The 18,349-nt window shown below is 42.3% G+C and overlaps 2 protein-coding genes across 3 annotated transcripts in view; one reads left to right on the top strand and one right to left on the bottom strand.

Moving 5' to 3' along the window:
* The window catches only part of msto1 (misato mitochondrial distribution and morphology regulator 1), a 49,959-nt gene extending 49,199 nt beyond the window's left edge, over window positions 1-760 (bottom strand). Inside the window, exon 1 of the mRNA XM_084312730.1 lies at window positions 602-760. Coding sequence (XP_084168856.1) covers window positions 602-685 — 84 coding nt within the window. The 5' untranslated portion in view covers window positions 686-760. The remainder of the gene's footprint in view (window positions 1-601) is intronic.
* Window positions 761-3,781: 3,021 nt separating this feature from the next.
* Window positions 3,782-17,371, top strand: tmem79a (transmembrane protein 79a). 2 transcript variants are annotated; one of them, XM_084312254.1, is made up of 5 exons: window positions 3,782-3,920; window positions 6,987-7,868; window positions 9,286-9,480; window positions 13,331-13,556; window positions 14,518-17,371. In XM_084312254.1, exons 2-5 carry the CDS (start codon window positions 7,172-7,174, stop codon window positions 14,708-14,710), a joined length of 1,311 nt encoding a protein of 436 aa, XP_084168380.1. In that variant the 5' UTR covers window positions 3,782-3,920; window positions 6,987-7,171; the 3' UTR covers window positions 14,711-17,371. The 2 variants fall into 2 exon arrangements, with proteins under 2 accessions (XP_084168380.1, XP_084168381.1); XM_084312255.1 differs by having other exon boundaries at window positions 3,782-3,910.
* The last annotated feature ends 978 nt before the right edge of the window (window positions 17,372-18,349 follow it).

The following is an 18,349-nucleotide window of genomic DNA, read 5'->3' on the forward strand; positions in this document are numbered from 1 at the left end:
GTTAATAAAGTTTTCAATCAATCAATCAATCAGGTTTCAACCAGTACAGTAGTTTCAGAAACACCAGTGTATCCAAGAAGAACAGAGGACATTCCTTCAATGACTGCTCACCATGTCATGTTGAAACAAGAATAACTAATATTTTCTAGTATATAAACATGCTTTGTTTATTCCATGCATGCATGTGTATTTCCCAGCCTCTAGATAACTTTATTTAACAGATTGCAGAATGGGTACAATACAGTACGACGGCTCAATACACACAATTGTTAAGGGAATGCAGACCAGAGAAAGACGTTTGTCTTGTTTACATCAGGGTCCCCCATGTTCAACTCATAGTGAACATTCACGGTTCTTCTCTGCGTGTTGTTTAGCTAGCTAAATGCTGTCCCATACCATTATACACCCCATGTTCTGCTATGCTGGTCCTGTCTCGCGTTATTTGAATCCACGTTCAGTGCTGGTTAATTCAACCGATGATTTAACACAACGTGAAACACAAAGCAGATTCGACCACACTTTATAAACCCCACGCATTTTAAACGTTGTTTATCTGAGTGAATTGGCAAAACGACATAGGAGCAGGTACGATATTACTAACCTGTAAATTCCACCAATGTGTCCCAACAAAGTTGGAATAGTGTCCTAGTTGAAGGGTGATGACTTCTCTACAAAGACCACTCATCGTGAAGGGATTTAATAAACCAGATAATGTCTAAACATTATATTATGTAAATAGTATTTCAAGTCATCGCATGTCACAAGGCAACATGACAACACTGTGGTGGGTTAACCTAACGTTACGCTGACTCCGCCCTCAAACTAAGGATTGGCCGACTGCTATTGGTTCTAATGAAGAGCCTCGAGAGATACTATTGGCTTATCGAAGTGCTTATAGTAGTTTGGTTTCACCGTGCTGAACTGCGCACGGCGTTCTGATTGGCTGTAGCACTTAACAGGGTAGACTCATCAGTGGGTCCACTCCGCACCATTACTGCGCAGTGCGCACACGATTGGAGCGCTATTGATTGAATGAATGAATGAATGAAAACTTTATTTAACAGATTGCAGAATGGGTACAATACAGTACGGCTCAATACATACAATTGTTAAGGGGATGCAGACCTGAGAAAGACGTTTGTCTTGTTTCCATCAGGGTCCCCCATTTTCAATTCATATAGACATATATGACATACATGACATACAGATAGTCAGTACTGCTACATCTATACATTTATGACATACCAGATTTGCAAATACAGTACTGTTTGTGATACAGAAGGAGTCAAGAAAAGGGAGTATATACATTTGACGTAGAAACTGTACATTGGAGGAGGTTGGGTGGGGGGGGTTGGGTACATTGGGATATTGACAACCATACTGGGTAATTTACATTGGAGGTGGTTGGGGGGGGGGGCGGGGGGCGGGGGGCACACTGTATAAACAAGTAACACTGTACATTGAGGGGGGGGGGGGAGGAGACACTGTACAAACAAACACAATTGTACATTGAACTATTGACAAAACCATACTAGGTAAATGACTGTACATTGGAGGGGGTTGGGTTAGGATATTTACAGATTGATTGATTGATTGATTGAAAAGTTTATTAACAGATTGCAGAATGGGTACAGTACAGTACAGCTCAATACATACAATTGTTAAGAGGATGCAGACCTGAGAAAGACTTTCGTCTTGTTTCCATCAGGGTCCCCCATTTTCAATTCATCATATGACACACATGACATACAGATAGACAGTACTGCTACATCTATACATTTATGACATACCAGATTTTCAAATACAGTACTGTTTGTGATACTAAAAAAATCCAGAAGAAGAGTATATACATTTGACATAGAAACTGTGCATTGGGGGAGGTTGGGTAGGGGTGGGGCTGTACATTGGAGGTGTGGGGGGGGGGGGGGTAGGGGGGGGGGGACACTGTACATTGGAATACTGACATACATTTGACATGGAAACTGTACATTGGAGGAGGTTGGGTAGGTGGGGTGGGGTTGGGTGGGGCTGTACATTGGAATACTGACAAAGCCATGCTTGGTCTTTATTGTACAACTGGGTTAGGACATTTGTAGGGGCCAGTTTTGAATTGCAGTCTCCCGTAGGTGTTCTTTGAGAGTGTTTTTGAAGGTGGGTAGTGATTTACATTCCTTTACAGCTTTGGGTAGGGCGTTCCACATTGTTGTGGCATAATTGCGAAACGTGTTTAGTCCCTTGTTTGAGCCGAATCTGGGTTTTACATGATTTGTGGAGCTCCCTCTGGTGTTGTGATCGTGGTATTCACTGACCTTTGGGAAGTATTTTGACATGTACATGGGTACCTTGGTTGTGTAGTGTATCTTGTAGACCAGGCCCATTGCAAGTTGCTGTACTCTGTTGTCTACTCTAAGCCATCCTAGGTTGGCAAAGTGTGCAGGGGTGAGGTGGGTTCTAGGAGTCAGGTCAAGCAGTAGTCTGACTAGTTTGTTTTGAGATGTTTGTAATTTGGTTTTTAGTGCCTTTGAGGTGCTTTGGTACCATGAGGTGCAAGCATAGTCGTAGTACCCTTGAATGAGTGCTCCTGCCAGAGTCTTCAGGGTATTCTTGTTTACCAGGGAGGAGATCCGGTACAAGAATCGAGTTCGTTGATTGACTTTTTTTATTACATTGGATGCCATTTTGTCACAGGAAAGATTAGCCTCTAGGATGGAACCCAGGTAGGTAATTTCATCTTTCCTTGTGACAATATTGTCACCCACTGTAACTGAGAAGCCGTCTGTTTTGCTGAGTTTGTTATTTGAACCGAAGAGAATGGACTCTGTTTTGCCCATGTGTAATGATAGTTTGTTGTCGGCGAGCCATATGCAGATTTTGCCTAGTTCCGAGCTGAGGGTTTTTTCAACCTGTAACTTGTTCTTGTCAGAGACCAGCAGGGCTGAGTCGTCCGCAAACAGGAACAAGTTGCAGTCACAAGCTGACGACATGTCATTTGCATAAATTAGGAACAGTAGTGGTCCTAGTATGCTTCCTTGTGGAACACCACAGTTCACTGTGAGGGGGGGGGATAGGGTACCGTTTACCTCCACAGTTGACTCGTATTTGGGTGTGTCATACCTAAATATCTAAACTTCAAAATGACCAGATTTGATGTACCTTCATTTGATTACGATTAAGAATTACATTTTTATTCATTATTTAATTAAATAGGTAACTCAAGTTTCAAGTTCAAGTTTCTTTAATAGTTGTCATACAGAAGTACAGAATACTTTTATACAAAATGCTTCTTAAGTAACGACAGAAACGGCCCAACAATGAGTGCATTCAATTACCTCTGCTTGGGTTAGCTGGATGAACAGGTTCAACACACTTGGAGAGAGAGAGAGAGAGAGAGAGAGAGAGAGAGAGAGAGAGAGAGAGAGAGAGAGAGAGAGAGAGAGAGAGAGAGAGAGAGAGAGAGAGACAGACAGACAGACAGACACACACTTGAGTTTCGGCTCGCACAGCCAGCCATTAAAACAAACAACAAGGGTGACTTTTGACGGTTGCTGTTTTCAACAGGACAATATATCAGAGGTGTCTGTGCCTTTTCAGCTTCTATTTGATGACATAGGCTTGGTCGTGTCTCCTTAGTTATAGTTCCCTGTGTTGCGTAGGCATCCCGGCGGGGAGGGCAAAGTCTATTTCACACACTCGCCCCACCTATCCAGATCAGATCCATTTGGTCACGTGACGAGCCGGCGGCTCACAGTTGCATCAAACGAACCCACTAATGTACCTGACCTGTCCGTCCGCGGCGCCACACCTGCTGAAGAATCTATATCCTCTTCGCGACAACGAATGAGAAATACTATCACAATTCAAGATTTTCTTTTTGTTTCAATCTATTGCTTGGTTGGATTATGTCTTGAATGTATGTGCAGGTACGTCTATTTCTGTTTAATAATAGCAACTTGAACTTCACCCCCCTCAACTACAAGCGTGTCGAAGTTTCACTCAAAAAAGGTTTCGGCGACTGACTTAACCTGCATTCCGCAAGGCTGTGTTTTGTTATTAGGCTATTCATTGTTTTATTTTTTGAACTATTGTGATAATCTCTACTCTATGTTGTTCTACAGTAACACTCAACTTAATTAGGTGTTTGGTTATTTCTTATGTCTTGTAAACAAGTGAGTAGCATCACAGCCTAAAAAATAACACCGGAGCGAAAGTTCCAAGTATTGTGTTTTCCATCTACAGTACAGATCTATGTGAAGTCTCTCCACATGAAAGCCAAATCATGGGATTGGAGAGATAGACTGAGTGAGCTAATATGATATTATATAACTTCCTTGAATCTATGGAAGATGTTTGTTAATTATTTGGCAAAGAAACGAGTCTAAATCTAATTTTAATCATTTATCTCACAGCCGCTCTTTCTTCTCTTGTATTGAACAGTGTTTTGGTGGCTGTAGCAACACACCACATTTAAATGCATTATTTCCTCCCCTGCCTGGCTGCCCCACACCCAAGAGTAAAACACCTTTACAAACTGGGCAGTACATTAGGTAGACAGTGTTCCTGGCTACAAAAAGCACAGCTGATTTGTTTATTAAAGCTAATTTAATGCTTGTGTTACAACGAGCAATACTTCTGAACAGCTTGTTTAGGCTTGTTATCTGAAGACTTCAAACCCTGGCTAAAGGGCAAGGAGTAGTCATTTCCCCCCAGCGCCTAAATAACATTGCAGACTGCCAAATCCATACAAAGACTAACCCTACATAACATTGCAGACTGCCAAATCCATACAAAGACTAACCCTACATAACATTGCAGACTGCCAAATCCATACAAAGACTAACCCTACATAACATTGCAGACTGCCAATCCATACAACGACTAAGTTAACCCTACATAACATTGCAGACTGACAAATCCATACAAAGACTAACCCTACATAACATTGCAGACTGCCAAATCCATACACAGACTAACCCTACATAACATTGCAGACTGCCAATCCATACAACGACTAAGTTAACCCTACATAACATTGCAGACTGACAAATCCATACAAAGACTAACCCTACATAACATTGCAGACTGCCAAATCCATACAAAGACTAACCCTACATAACATTGCAGACTGACAAATCCATACAAAGATAGGTGCAACCCATTTCTGTCCCCTTTTAATACAGAGATATACTCTATGTGCCAACTAAACTAAACCTGTGTTTTAATGCATTTATTTGTTGTAAATGTATTGTTTACATCTGTAGAACCAGTTTTCAGTCAGCCAAGATGGAGAAAAGAGATTTACATGGGGTATTTTTTAGACCTGGCATTTGGTTCTGTATCGTATAGCCTTATTTTGGAGTGCGTTTGATTTCTTTAGAGTGCCAGGGGTGATTGTAACCTTGGTTAAAGCATACAATATATGAAGTGCCAATATCAAAATTCAAAGGTAGAAAGGCTTGAGAGATTGGTTAACTGATCTATTATGAAATGGGTAGGAGTTCCTGTGTATTACTAGTGTGGCATTGCTTGGGAAAGGCATTCTACCAGTAACTGGTCTAACGGGGGAGTTTGAGTGTGAAGGTGAGAACAGGGCTGTTGCTATCAGGGGGCAAATATACAGTAGTTAGTCATTTGGTCCCAAATCCAACTAGAGGGAGGAAATGGAACCCAAGATGAACACTACAGGAAGCAGAGGCAGTTCTTAGGCAAACGGACATGGTAGGTAAGGAAGCTGGTAGTGGAGCAGCTATGGTGACAAGAGGAAGTAGTGAGGTGTTCAAAGGCTATGGCCCAGGCTAAGCAGGGACAGTGGACGAACTGGGAAAGTGTAGAAAATAGGAAGTTTAGTTGGAAGGACCTGTGGAGTGTGGAGGAAAAGCAGAAGAGTACAGGTACAGGATGTGATCGGGGTGGAGAGTGCAGAGTGCAGCCAATCAATTTGTCTGCGAGGGAGAGAAATGTAGAGGAGGTAGGTTTCTATGCAGGCATGAGTCGGGCCACCTTAATGGAGATACTGACTGATGTGGGTAGATTTTGGGAGGAAAGCTCGTTCCACGAGTGATAGTTAGCAGTGACCTGAGGCCTGACCTAGTATTATGGTCTGTCAGTCAGCAGACCGTTCCCTGGGAGGACTGGGGTGTGGAAACTAAACCTAGGCTTTGTCTGGTAGAATGTAGGATGCAGAAGATTTATAGCACGGCCGAGGTGTTGTGGGCCTAATTTGACGAAACACCAGTGAAGTTGACTTGATAACCCTGGTGATGTGCTGGCTCTCACTGCCTATCTATCTACACACGTAGTTGTGGTGGCCAACTGGCCATTAGGGTAAACACCTGCTTTTCAGCGTCAAGGCAACCAGATAAACTATTTATGTTTATGTTTATTAAAGGATCCCCATTAGAGACACATGAAAGATCCTCTAGTCTTCCTGGGGTCCAGGACAAAACAAATACAATACAAATGTACAACTAAAAATACAAAACACTTAAATGAAAATCAATACAAATATACAAATTCACATTATAAAATCTAACATTCCAGTCAAATAAAAAAGAAATACACAGATAACGGTTACATACTTGACAAGTTTGCAAGATATCTCTTAATATATTTTTTTGAAAGTCATTTTGTTATGTATTGTAGATACATGTTTTTCGGCAGAGCATTCCAGAGTACTATTGTATTGTAGACCGGGCTTCTAATTGAGACCTGCCTTTATACCCCTCCTTTATTTGGGACAGGTGTCTATTTGGGACTCTGCTTTTATTTGAAGTTTTACGGTAATTGGTCAAATACAGAATACACCATTTTGGGGGGGGGGTTTGTGTTTGTGTTTGTGTTTGTTTACTACTACATGTAGGCCTATACAACAGAATAAATGAATAACAGATCCGGGTCAAAATTCACTCTAGAAACACACCCATGACAAACTGTGGACTTTGAAATTCCAGGCTGAGCAGGAAGTGTCTTGACTATTGTTTCCTTTTCAGAATCAACGGAAGACTTCCCTCTGGACCAACGAGCAGCAACCGAAAATGATCTTCAATAATAAGTCCGGTTTTCAGAATCCCCCTCACGTCCTCATGTGAAAGAGCGGACCGGGGACCCTGTAGCGACGCGGCTGTACCCTCGACACGGACGAGTACAACCGGACAAGGTCACGTCGGACACTGTGATGCCGGAGCCACGTGCCTCACGTGCGGAATGGGAGGAGAATGTCGTGTCTCCCAGTGTTGTGTCTCCCGTCACTCAACCCACATCACCAGGAGCACCGGAGAGCCAGGACACGGGGGAGGAGATGATGCTGAAGGACGAGGTCAAAGAGTTAAAAGAAAAGGAGCAGGAGGAGGAGGAGATGACCGTCTCTGCTTGGCTAGAGCCCGGCACTCTGCCCTGGGCGGAGAAAGAGAGGAGGTCAGAGGCGACGGAGAACAGAGGAGCGCCGGTGACTGAAGACGTGGAGGAGGAAGAGGAGGGTGACGGGGAGGCGAGCGGAGGAAGCCGAGACCTCTCGGAAGGACGGAGCCAACCGGAGAGCGAGCGCGAAAACAGGAACGCCAAGTGGAGGGAGAGCATGCCCGAGGGCGAGAGGTGGAGGGACGAGGAGACGGGAGGACGGGGCAACAAGGGGGACGGTTCACTGGCTGACGACGAGGACGAAGAGGACGAGGAAGAAGCGGTGAACTGGATGCCGGAGAAGGCCGCCTTGGTTTTCACTCCTCAGGTCAACATTGTGCGTTCATCCAGCAAAGTGTCCCAGGAAGAGAGCACCGTCTCCGGGGCGCAGGGCGGCCAGAAGGAGCCTCTGACGGAGACGCCCGCTGCGTTCCCGTACGACCCGGAGTGGACGGAAGGAGACGACAACTATATTTGTAAGTAATGTGGCGTGGAATGTTAACCCTTTCACTGCCACACGACAGAAGGTTAACCCTTTACTATCACACAACCGACAGCTGCAATGGTTTGAAAGCTCGGCGTTGCTAATAAACATTTAAAATAATTTTTATAAACTGGTCAACACTGCTCAAAACGGCTTTAGCTGCCTGATGCCGGAAATAAAGCTCTGTTGACCAGTTTATAAAAATTATTTAAAATGTTTATTAGCAACGCCTACCATTGCGATTATCTGTCTTTATACCTTTGAAATTTCTCTGTGATACTTGTATAACGAACGGTTCGGGTAGGACCAGTTATTCATGGTAAATATAGGTTGGTTTCCTATTGAGGAGCAAGGGACTGTGGATTCACTCGGCCAAACCTTGTTGGCGTGCATCACAGTCACGAAAGGGGCTAGGTAACGGGCTGCATAGTAGGCTTTCATAAACATCAGAGTTTGTGTAATCATCAATGAAAACAACTGCAGATTCTGGTGGTATGGTTGGTGATTAAGGATTTAAACTGACCAAAGGATACCGTATTATTGCACATTGAGTTTGTTGTATGATGTTCCACGTGTCAGGAACACAGAAGTTAAAAGCAGATTTCCCAAGTTCAGTACAAACCTGCTTTGAGTGTAAGCCAATCGTTGGATTGTGTACTACTATAGGGTCCAGATATCCACTCCAATAGCGAAGTGAGATGAGATTCTGCTGAAGGTGGACTTGAAGCCAATGAGGTTTTGTCACTGTTGAGTTTGAGGACATTTAGTTGCATCCAGACTTTTATTGCAGACAAAGATGAGTCTGAGGGGTGGGTTGTGTGGGGATTTGGTGCTGAGGTATATCTGAATGTCATCAGCATAGCAGTGGAAGTCCAGGTTGAAATGACGTAGAATCTGAGCGAGAGGGAGAATGTAGCTGATGAAAAGGAGAGGGACCGAGTACAGAGCCTTGGAGAACACCTTGAGTGACAGTGGATGTGACAGGGGAGTTGTTGTGAAGAGAAATTAAATGTGATCTGTTGGAAAGGTAGGACCGGAGCCAGCTGGGTGCATTTCCTTCAATCAAGTCAAGTGTCAAGTCAAGTGTTCCTTTATTAATCCCCTTGGGGGAATTCAGGTGTCATAGCAGCATTGGGGGAGGGGGAGGGGAGGTACAGGCAGGAAAAAAGTCGATGATGGAAATAGTAATAACAATAGAGTACAACATAATAATAGTAATAATAACATTACTAGAATGATTGTTGTTACTGTATTGTGTTGTGTTTTGTTTAAATTGAAAAATGGAAAATAAATAACATTGCTAGAATGGTAGTATATTCTATTGATGATAATAATAGTATACATGGTATACATAATGGTAGCACACTGTGCCAGTGTCCGTGAAGTGTGAAGTTTCCCTTCTCGCTCAGACCTGTGTGACAAGGTGTGCAGCGACAGACTGAAGCTGGGCCTGGGTGTTGCCGCTGCCGCAGTCCTCTTCCCCCTCCTGGTGTGGGGGGGCTACGCCCTGCTCCCCTTCGAAGCTCCAGTGCTGAAGAGCGCCCCCGTCAGGCTGGTGTACACACTGCGCTGCTCCTTCTTCGCCGTTATCCCCATCCTACTTGGTGAGCACATTTAATGTACCTTTTTTAATAATTTTTTGCTGTGTACGTTTCTTTTGGGAATGTTTTCTCTGATTACAATTTTAGAATGTTACCTCAAGTTTGCTTTTATTTGTCACGTATAAAGTACATGTACATTACAATGAAATTCTTGGTTCTTGTATGAGCCCCTGAGAATGTGCTTCATACAGTAAAAAAAGAAGTAAAAGAGGAATAAAGTCCCAAGACGCTGCTGAATTAGGACCGCCGCTGCTATGAACTAGACTATACACTTTTTTTTATAAAAAAAAGATATTATAATATTAAAATGTTTTATCATTTCATTTGGGCTGTGTGGGGGTGCTTAATGTAAAATACTGACCTGAGGAACAGGCTGCAGGGAGACCATCTGGCCGCTTGTATGCCTCTCAGCATCAATGGGCCCCCTACCAGTGAATTCCCCTACCAAAGAGCCCTGGAGCTTTTCTTTCAAAAGCCCAGGAAAATGAAATGCTCTAAGGCAGAATGTAGCCTATGCCACTGAGACTTCTTAGGTGTAAAGTGCTGTTGTAGTGTTATGATTAGGGATGCACCGAAATTTCGGCCACCGAAAGTTTTCGGACAAAAATGGCCTTTCGGCTTTTGGCCGAAAGAGTTTTTTCACCGAAAATATATCACCGAAACAGAAACAACCTGTAACCTAACGCGTGTTGTTGTGATGATGTCATCAAACGTGGCTTCAGTCATTACATGCGCGCTGTTTCTATGTGTCGCGCTGTTTCTATGTAAACTCAGTGCGCAACGCGTCCAATAAATGCGTCTTTAACATGCTTTATATCCTTATTTACTATAAGAGGGGGGGGATTGTGTTTCTCACATTGATGCTGTCTGTCGTTGATAATATAATCTGAAGAGTATTATTATCATTCTCGAGAATACACGTCGCGCGTCTACTGTGCCAAAGTCAAGAGAGCACATTCATCTGCGGACTAGAAAGGTGCGCTCAGTAGAGCACAGATGTCCGCCACTTGACTTGGAATTAATGTACTGTATGCATTCAGAAGTGCTGAATAAATGTTTTATGGACCCATAATAGTGATTATTTAAGTTAAGTTTAGCCATAATCATATATTTTTCCATAATCAGGTAGCTGAACAACATTGGTAAAAAAAATATCTATTCTATGAATCATTTTCGGCCTTTCGGCATTCGGTTTTCGGCCAACTGTTTCCTATTTTCGGTATCGGTTTCGGCCAAGAATTTCTTCGGTGCATCCCTAGTTATGATTTGTGTATGTTAGACAGTTAGTATGTTAGTATTTATATTATCTATTAAATTATCTATGTTCAATACAAATAGTGTACAAGTGTTGAGGCATGTCATTAATCTTGACATTTACTTTGATTACAACTACAATGTATCTTATCAAGTGAACATATCTTGTATTACAATACGTCTATATTGAGTAGAATTATCTTGAATTATCTTATCCCACTGGCAGATAATTTAGGTTTTTTTTCTGATTTTGGTCAATTTAATCTTGTTTTAAGAAAACAAGTTCAAGTTTCTCAAGTTCAAGTTTCTTTATTAGTTGTCATACAGAAGTACAGAATACTTTTATACAAAATGCTTCTTTCTGTTACGCTCCAGAGACTAAGATTAACATTTTCTTAAAACGAGATTAAATTGACAAAATCAAGAAAGAAATTAGCAAAATGATCTGTGGAATAAGATAATTCAAGATAATTCTACTCAATATTGTACCAAATACAAGATATTTTCACTTGATAAGATTTTTTTTGTTGCAGTGTACAAATATGCAGCTACCTGGGCCTCCAGAGCACTTCTATTGTCAGTGGACACACCAAAAACATCCTAGCTAATTCACACGCACATGACTCCATGAACATGAATAACCTATCTCGAACAATTGTACGGTCGTTTTAAGTTATTTCTCCGGCAGCGTGCGCTAATATGGATTCCGGCAGCACGTGCGCATGCACAAATATGGATTCCGGCAGTGTGCGCGCAGCACAGCACCGCTGTTGAATTTTCTTTCAGGGGAAACACTGTAGATGAAATATGGTGTAGTGTTAGTGAGTATGTGGATGTGTGTGCAATGAGTGTAGATGGATGGGTTGATGTCACATAGAGTCATTGAGCATCCTGATAGCCTGGGGACCTCTCAATAGCTTTCAATGTCTGGTAGTAGCCATTGTGACATCATCATTAGAATGGTCAGTTCTCGAGATTCATATGTGAGATCATGCGCCTGAAAAGCTTCTAGAGAAAACACTTCACTTCTCTTCTCTCTCACTTCATCTTGTAGTGTGTTTTATTAGTATGGGAATGTCCACACAGCCACAGTACAGCAGAAACTAATGGTACAACAGGACCACACAGTATGACAAACAATACAGTTGATTATACACATCACTCTCCATACATTCTGTACTACCAGTATGTACATCAAACTATAGACGGTAGTAAACCGTAGGACGCTGTAACAAGACAACAAGATACTTTAATTCCACACAACGATGGTTGCTGGTAATTGTTTGCGATAGTTTGTTAAAAGCACTGGGACATCAACATGAAACATCAGACATCAAACGCCGCCCTCCCATCTCCCAATCCCCACAATAAACACATACATGAAGACATACAGGACAGTCACATGTAACGCCCGGTGTCAGTCAGTGACTGACGCTTTCCCGTCTGTGCAAAGGGAGTGCGGGCCAGGGTGTTTGGTGTTCGGACTGCTGTGGGGAAAGCGTGTGTGTCTGGTTAAAATGGACCTGTAGCGCTGGGTTAGGGGGAGAGAAGCCGTGGGTGGGAAACTGGCGTTGTGGACAGCGATGCCTACAGGTCAGGTCTGGGTGCTTGCTCAGCGGAGGCAGGACTTGAGGAAGGCAGCGTGACCTCCCACGCGTTACACTTCACCAATGAGAGCCCTCGCTGCCAGGTGAGAAGAGAGCCACTGGCTGTCGCCGCACGTGTCGGAGGAAGCGTGCGGATACTTCAGGGTTCCCTTGTACCGACCAGTAGGAGAACATGTGCACAACAACCAGGTAGGGGAGGGGGGGGAATTGGCAGAACGACTAAATTGGGATGGGGAGAAAAATCGGAGAAAGAGAGATACAAAAAAAGAAAATGGACCTGTAGCGACCTGAGGGCATGCACTGGAATATGTGGTGTGCTGGGTGGGAGGGATCGTTGACTATTTTACCAGAGCGGGTGACTGTGCGTGAGGTGTCTCATACACCCATACAACATGTGGGGCATGTGGTTTCACAGTAATTTATTTTTTACATACTGTACACACTCAAGTACATGACTATATCAGTGACTGATCAGTAGAAATGGAGGAATCCCAGGTGAGTCTGTCTGGTCTCCAAACTATGCTTTGGTCAGGAAAAACGCATGTGAGAAGTGACATTATTAGTCACGTATAAAGTTCATGTACATTACAGTGAAATGCTTGGTTCTGTATGAGACCCTGAGAATGTGCTTCATACAGTAAAAAAAAAAGTAAGTAAAAGAGGAATACAGTCCAAGTTTATTTGTATAAAAACACTATACAAACTAAAGCACAACCTAAGTACAATGATAGTACAATGAAGTGAACATGCAGACGATGAGGTTAAAAAATGCAGATGATGAGGTACAAAGAAATGCAAAAAAAAAATGTAAAAGCAAAAAAAATAATCCAGGGTCAAATATCCACTAGAATAGCGAAGTGAGATAATTTGGGCAATCTCCAATTATGGTTTTATATAGGAACGGATGCCAACGCAGCTCTTCAAACAACAGATGGTAAACTATACGTGTCTATAGAATTCTCCTTTTTTGTCCCGTCTCCTCGTGTCTTCAGGTGTGGTGGTGCAGGGCGTGGCAAGGCTGCGGTACGGGGCGGTGAACCCGCTCTACAAGGTGGACATGATGGAGAACAGAGAGGTGGTGGTCCACTGGCACTACGTCAACGAATCACTGGCTCTCTTCCTCTTCTTCTTCCTGCTCCTTGCCGTCATGGCAACCTACATCAGCCAGGACCTGCTCAAGCTGGTCCCCCTGCTCACCATCATATTTGCCTTCGGCAGGTGCGTGTGCATACAGTCATTTCCATAAATATGGATCAACTTGTAACTTGTGAAGTCAGAATTAGACTGTATGGTCCTTTAAGCTAGTAAGTTGTGAATCAGAATTAGACTCTATGGTCCTTTTTTAAAGTAGTAACTTGTGAAGTCAGAATTACACTGGTATGGTCCTTTTTTAAAGTAGTAACTTGTTAAGTCAAAATTTGATTGTATGGTGCTTTAAACTAGTAAGTTGTGAAGTCAGAATTAGACTGTATGGTCCTTTTTAAACTAGTACTGTAACTTGTGAAGTCAGAATTAGACTGTATGGTCCTTTTTAAACTAGTACTGTAACTTGTGAAGTCAGAATTAGACTGTATGGTCCTTTTTAAACTAGTACTGTGACTTGTGATGTCAGAATTAGATTGGTATGGTCCTTTAAACTAGTAAGTTGTGAAGGCAGAATTAGACTGTATTGGTCCTTTTTAAACTAGTGACTTGTGAAGTCAGAATTAGACTGGTATGGTCCTTTAAACTAGTAACTTGTGATGTCAGAATTAGACTGTATTGGTCCTTTTTAAACTAGTGACTTGTGAAGTCAGAATTAGACTGGTATGGTCCTTTAAACTAGTAACTTGTGATGTCAGAATTAGACTGGTATGGTCATTTTTAAACTAGTAATTTGTGAAGTCAGAATTAGATTGGTATGGTCTTTTAAACTAGTAACTTGTGAAGTCAGAATTAGACTGTATTGGTCCTTTTTAAACTAGTAACGTGTGAAGTCAGAATTGGACTGGCATGGTCCTTTTTAAACTAGTAACTTGTGAAGTCAGAATTAGACTGGCATGGTCCTTTTTAAACTAGTAATTTGTCAAGTCAGAATTAGACTGTGGTCTTTTTTAAAGTAGTAAGTTGTGAAGTCAGAATTAGACTGGTATGGTCATTTTTTAAAGTAGTAACCTGTGAACTGTCTCCCTCCCTCCAGGCTGATCTACTGGCTGTGTCTGGCTCTGGGCAGCAGTGTGAGGGGACTGGGCTTCGGCTTCTCCTTCCTGCCCATACTGGTCATGCTGGGCGTCAATCTCTACTACATCTGCTCGTCACAGGGACAAGGGGCGGTCTTTGACGTGGCCCCGCCCACCACCGCTCCGACTCCTGCACCAAGGTGGTGGGGGTGAAGAGATGACATCAGGACTGCTGCCGTGGAGGGGGCGAAAAACACAAAATGGCTTCCGACTTGGACGCTAATGGCTAGTACAAAATATTCAAATGAGTCTCCTCTGTGTACTTTAGAAAAATAGTCATGTCAGTAGGTTGGTCTAAAAATATTCATTGCTTAATTTACATATTTTGGACATGCAAAGTCATGCTCAACACACAGAACTACAAAGAGCACAACGACAGAACTACAAACAGGACAACACACAGAAATACAAACAGGATGCCACATAGAACTACAGACGGATCATCCCCAAGGCTCAGTGTTTAAGTTAAGACTCTCTTTGACCATCAGTGCTATTCTTTGCGTTCACCGAAGACCATAGCCGCCCTCTACAGATATGTTGGTATATTTTGCATCCAATCTCATGACCGGTTCAGAGGCTGATGTTTATGAAGCATCTCAGACCCAGGAATGACCCTGATGCAGCATTTCAGGTTAAAGGAACACACCAACATTATGGGAAATGCGCTTACCTTCTACTTCTTCAGAGTCAGACAAGAAGATGGATACCAATTTCCTCTCTGTGCGTTCAGTGGAAAGCTATCTGGCTGCAAGCTAGCCTAGCATAGCACAAATTAATGGAAGTGGTTATGGACCAGCTAGCCTATAGCTGTTGGCCAAAAACAGAGGAAATATATCTATGTTCTTGTCTGGAGAAGACTGTAAGTACATTTCCCATAATGACTGCCGTGTTTCATTAAGAATAGCTGAATGTGCCCTAAACTGATGCAAACCAGGAAGTGAAACAATTCATATTTCTGCTGTGCTACAGTACAGCATGAAGACCATGCCACTATTGACAGGATATTCAGACGTGACCACAAAGAACATTTGATGGTTCCTGTGTCTGGAGCGCAATGCAACATACAATACAACAAGTGCCTAAACAAGCACCTCCCTGCTAACATGTCATTCATGTTAACGCTCCTTCACAACACCAGGGTTGTGATTGGTTAGCAGCTGCATGACACGAATGGAACACTTCCTGCCAGTGTAGTGGACAACGTTGTGAAGAATCAGTGGTCAAATGTGAACGGCCAACGCACTAGCACACTGGTTCTCAATGTGGGGTCTGTGGACCTCCAGGGGCCCTTGAGGGGGTTCCAAGGTGTCCCCAGAAAACAATGGTGAATATTCTATTTTCACTTGTTATTTCATTGAGAGAATGTGACACAATGATTATTCTATTTTTAGGTTTCTCTAGATTCATAGGTTCAGTAGAAAGTTAGCCTAGCTTAGCACAAATCAATGGAAGCGGATACGGACCATTCGCTCAGAGATATTTTTTTGTCCAACAGCTAGGCTAGCTGGTTCATGTCCGCTTCCATTAATTTGTGCTAAACTAGGCTAGCTTGCAGCCGGATAGCTTTCTATAGAACGCACAGAAAGGAAATTGGTATCCATCTTCTTGTCTCTCTCTGGAGGAGACGGTAAGCACATTTACCATGATGTTTCTGTGTTCCTTTTTAATTACACCGTGTGTGAATGTTATGCTGGTGTTTTTCTACTTAAAAAAAAACGAAACAAGTGTTTTACTCAAATTAAAGTTTACTTGACCCTTTATGTGCTGGTAATATAACCACAACCCCTGAACCTGTAGCTGCATTCATGAGAAGTTGAAACGGAAAAGGTTCCAGTATAACGACCTCGGAACTCTGGACGTCCTGGTGTTCAAGCGTTCAAGTTAGGGCTGCTTGATTACGGCAAACATCCGAATGGTGATTATTGGATTGATATTGAACTCACGATTATTAAACATGATTACTCCTTGATTTGAGAACATCATATGATGAGGACTGAATTAGTTTTACCCTTCTTTTACCAAAGGCGGGCTTTCTGTAATCTGTAATCTTTAAATTACCAAAGATGTTTCAAAATAACTGGAGAAACTCCCTCTCAACATTTATAGCTCATGATGCTCAAAGTGCTTCATAACATCCTGGATGCTCTTTTAGTTTGAGCTCAACTGACCGCAGACGGGATGATGATCGCAGGTTTCAACAAGTTACATTTAAAACAAAAAAACGCCTAGCGACTGAACTGGTGGCTGCATTCACGAGCCTATTTAAATTCTTGTGCGTTCCATACAAGCTCTTGCCAGACGCACCAAGCCCCTGGTAGCCCCGCAAAAAAACTACTTTATTTTAGAACTAAACTAAAACATTTTATATATTTAATATTATTTCCTCTCAATGAATGGAACATTGAGGCATTGAGCCTAGGCATTGTCCAACTAACACCTCTCCCGAAGGCTAACCGGCCATGTCCGCTTCCATTCATCGTACTAAGCTAGGCTAACATGCAGCCAGATAGCTTTCTACTGAACGCACAGAGAGGAAACTGGTATCTATCTTCTTGTCTCTCTCTGGAGAAGACGATAAGCCTATTTCCCAAAATGTTGCCGTGTTCTTTTAAGTATCTGAAGTAAAAGTATGCATTCTACATGATGTTTGTGTATCCCAGTGCTGCTTGGTAGCATTCGATCTTTGATCCACTGACCTCTAAAGGTAATGTTAAAGTGGTATGTGGACCAGTTATGCTGCTCTGATTAAGGTAATGTTAAAGTGGTATGTGGTCTAGTTATGCTGCTCTGATTAAAGGTTATGTTAAAGTGGTATTTGGTCCAGTTATGCTGCTCTGACAGGCTTCAGATGTGAAAGTATACAATCTTCATACATTTCTGAACCAAAATCTTTTTCTTCAAAGTAACTAGTAACTGATGGGTTCAGATAAATGTAGTGGAGTAAAAAGTACAATATTTCCTTTGAAATGTAGTCGAGTAAAAGTATAAAGTTCTCTAAAATGAAAATACTCACGTAAAGTACAAGTAGCTGGTGTGTACTTGAGTAAAAATACTTAGTTACTTTCCACCACTGATTTTCATCACTGTTTACCTAATGTTTACAATGTTCTTCATTGATTTGAAGGGGTTTCACTCTGGCTGTGATTCTGAGTTGAGATGAGTCTAATGCAGAGGGGATATAAGGGGGACCAGACCAGTCTTTTTGATGTGTTTCAAGTTCAAGTTTCAAGTTTCTTTAATAGTTGTCATACAGAAGTACAGAATACTTTTATACAAAATGCTTCTTACTGTTTTGCTCCAGAGACTGTGTTAGACAAGATAGTATGAAATAAAATAGTATAGCATGTAAAATAGAAGTAAAAATAGAGGTCACAGTGTTCAGTATAGACATATGTACAATGTTCGATGCAGAATAGAAGTAACTGAGTTACCATACAATATACTATGCAATGTACTAATATACAATACTATATAGTGCAGAGCAGAAATGGGATGAGGTACAATTTAGGTACAATTTACAGTAAGGTGTGCGAGTTGTAGTGCAAATCCTTTACCAATAAATATAAAGTGTAAAGTGTGTTTAGGTGTTCTAAAGTGTGTAAAGTGGGTGCTGCAGTGAGTTGCCTGTTTAAAGTGAGTGTGTGCGTGTGGATGTGTGTGCTGTGTGCATTTGATGGTTGCTGCATAGTGTTTATTGTTCGTTGAGCAGCCTGATGGCCTGGGGATAGAAGCTCCTTCTGAGTCTTTCTGTGCTCGCCTTAAGACTCTGGTATCGCTTGCCTGACCGCAGCA

Source organism: Notolepis coatsorum (genome assembly GCF_963971535.1).
Source record: "Notolepis coatsorum genome assembly, chromosome: 4".
Taxonomy (NCBI): domain Eukaryota; kingdom Metazoa; phylum Chordata; class Actinopteri; order Aulopiformes; family Paralepididae; genus Notolepis; species Notolepis coatsorum.

Coding starts and splice junctions, on each gene's coding strand:
- tmem79a (XM_084312254.1), top strand. CDS start 7,172: ATGCCGGAGCCACGTGCCTCACGTGCGGAATGGGAGGAGAATGTCGTG. Junction 7,869..9,285: donor AGGAGACGACAACTATATTT/GTAAGTAATGTG, acceptor CTTCTCGCTCAG/ACCTGTGTGACAAGGTGTGC. Junction 9,481..13,330: donor CGTTATCCCCATCCTACTTG/GTGAGCACATTT, acceptor TCGTGTCTTCAG/GTGTGGTGGTGCAGGGCGTG.